The sequence below is a fragment of the Austrofundulus limnaeus genome, unplaced genomic scaffold (assembly GCF_001266775.1).
Source record: "Austrofundulus limnaeus strain Quisiro unplaced genomic scaffold, Austrofundulus_limnaeus-1.0 Scaffold1, whole genome shotgun sequence".
NCBI classification, from domain to species: domain Eukaryota; kingdom Metazoa; phylum Chordata; class Actinopteri; order Cyprinodontiformes; family Rivulidae; genus Austrofundulus; species Austrofundulus limnaeus.
Window position 1 is genome coordinate 6,679,049 of NW_013952403.1, and position 2,704 is coordinate 6,681,752.

Genomic DNA, 2,704 nt, shown 5'->3' on the forward strand with positions numbered 1-2,704 from the left:
CTCCAGAATCCAGATCAGAGGCTGAAACTGAGAACAGAATAGACCCTGGTACCCCGTTCTCTTTCAGATACACATTATAGGAGGGCTGAGTGAATACAGGAGCATTATCATTCACATCAGTAATTGTTACTAAAACGGTTTTCCTGCTGGACAGAGGAGGRGAGCCTGAATCWGTGGCTGTTATTTCAATTTTATATTCTGAACATTTCTCCCTGTCTAACGCACCGCTCGTCACCAGCGCGTAATTATTAGAAAAAGACGGTTTCAGATTAAACAGAGACCCTTTTGGAAGCTGTAAGGTGACATTACCGTTTTCACCGGAGTCAAGGTCTCGCGCACTGATCAGAGCCACCACGGTGCCGCTCCGTGCGTCTTCGCGCACGGGTTTAGGCTGAGAAGTAAAAACTATTTCTGGTGCGTTGTCATTAAAATCCGTAACATCCACCTGCACTCGACAGTGGCCCTCCATCTGAGGACTACCTTTGTCTTTTGCTGTCACATCAATATCATACGATTTGGCAGTTTCATAATCTAATGTCCCTTTCAGTGAGAGTTCACCTGTTAAAGAGTTTATTTCAAAGGTGGATGAAACAGATGCTGTTGTTCGGGAGCCAAAYAGATATTCTATTTCAGCATTTGAACCTTCATCTGCATCTGTAGCTTTAGGTTTAATAATTATTGTTCCTTTCATGCTTGTTTCACTTAATGATACTTTGTAAACGTTTTTCTCAAAAACAGGAAAGTTATCATTTATGTCAAGGACTATGATTGTTATCTGTGTGGTTCCAGATCGCACAGGATTTCCTCCATCTAAGGCTGTTAGTAATATTTTATGAACAGATTTTTTCTCTCGATCTAATGGTTTTTCCAAAATTAACTCTGGCACCAGTTTACCACTCTCAATTTCTTTTATCTTAAGAGAACAACACTCGTTTTTGCTCAGCGTGTAGGATTTAAGTGAATTGCTTCCAACGTCTGGATCCGCCGCGCTCTCCAACGGGAAGCGCGTGCCAACTGCGGCTAACTCTGCTATATTAAGAGATAATTCGTTAGAAAGGAAACTTGGAGAATTATCATTAATGTCTCGTATTTCGACCTCAATCCGGTGCAACTGTAGCGGGTCCTCTATTACAACCTGCAGCGGCAGAACGCAGCTGGCGCTTTGTCCACATAAAGCCTCTCTGTCTATCCTGTCAKTCACCAGCAGCTCGCCCTTCCCCGCATCCACGCTGAAATACTGCTCACCMGCCTCAGAGGCGACGCGCAGCTTACGGTCAACGATATCTGTGAGTCCCAAACCCAGATCTTTGGCGAGATTTCCAACCACAGTGCCCGGTTTTAGCTCCTCTGGGATGCTGTAACGAGTCTGTCCGTTTATTGTTCTCCATAAGAGGAAGAAATAATGCCACCAGAGCGCGAGCCATCTCCAGTCTCTGTATCCTTTTGTCTTTGTCATCCCCATTCTAAGAAAGAAGCAATTTCCATTCCACAAAAACGGAGCCCAAAAAACAAATATTAATATTCCAGATGAGCGGCATGTCCAGTCACAACCGGGTCCAAAATTAAATTAAAATAAAACATTATAGTCCAAGTGTTGGAACATATTGCCTCCTGTTCTCCCCTCTGAGCACTGAGATCACTGAAGCTGCGTGGGGGAGGGGGTAGATCTCTTTGTACATTTCTGAATTCTATTGGTGCTCAGCATCCCTCTCTGACTTCCAATCAGAGCCTCACTGAGCAGCACGGTTATTGAAAAAACCTACTGAAACACCGCAGAGACAGGCAGTTTGATAATCCTCTGACTTAAAAAAGGCGTATAATAAATTTACCTGGCAAAATAATTCATTTTTTTCGCTTTCTCTCTCACATACACACAAAGACCGTTTTACAATAAGTTTAGTGCAGCCATTAAAATGGTCTTTGGAGTCAAAAATGCTTTTCCTTTTGTAACTAAATATGWGATTTTAACATCTGGATTCATGAAGGTAACAAATTCGGAGGATACACAATAAAATCAGTMATTCATTACTTGTTTCATTATCTGTTTAAATGACATAAAAAGGCAGAAGTCAGGTTTCTCCGCGTTTCTCAACTCAATGTCTCTGTCCACCTCTGTGGTGCTGAACTCAAAAACATATAAATTCTCCTCATCTGACACTCTCATTGCTGTATTAATATTTTTTGAAGCATAAAAATACTATTTAAGCAAACAAATCTTACCACATCATATGTTATTTTCAAATAGTTATGCATAATTCATAATAATTATTCAAAAATTGCAAACATTTCATGCGCTGATAATTTAAATCATTAAATACTTTCACAGTTATTTCTCAGAATTACAGCGTGAAACGTTTTTATTCAAGTTTAACGAAGTAACATTTCTTAATACTCGCTCCTCACCTGCTGGCTCTCAAAGGTCCAGGTGCTGTCAGGTAAGGACGCATCCAGAACACTGACGACTTCTTTAAAGTCTGTGGTGCTGCTGGGTTTAATGAGAGTGAAGTCACTGTACTCTGACATGGGGGACATGCAGGACCTGAAGGACTGGCTCTGAGACATGACGTCTCCTCCCAGGACCTCCACGTACTTGATGGGTCCATCAGTGTTGAGCTGGATCTGCAGGTTCCTGTTGGGCTTCTTGTAATCCTCACAGTCGCTCCGTCTCATGCAGCAGGTCCCGCTGCTTCTGCTGTTCCTGATG

The 2,704-nt window shown here is 42.2% G+C and overlaps 1 protein-coding gene across 1 annotated transcript in view; it reads right to left on the minus strand.

Moving 5' to 3' along the window:
- LOC106516803 (protocadherin gamma-C5) overlaps positions 1-2,704 on the minus strand; it is a gene marked incomplete at its 3' end in the record, with an annotated part of 28,278 nt that overhangs the window by 14,281 nt on the left and 11,293 nt on the right. The window contains 1 exon segment of the mRNA XM_014007344.1: positions 2,404-2,704. Coding sequence (XP_013862798.1) covers positions 2,404-2,704 — 301 coding nt within the window.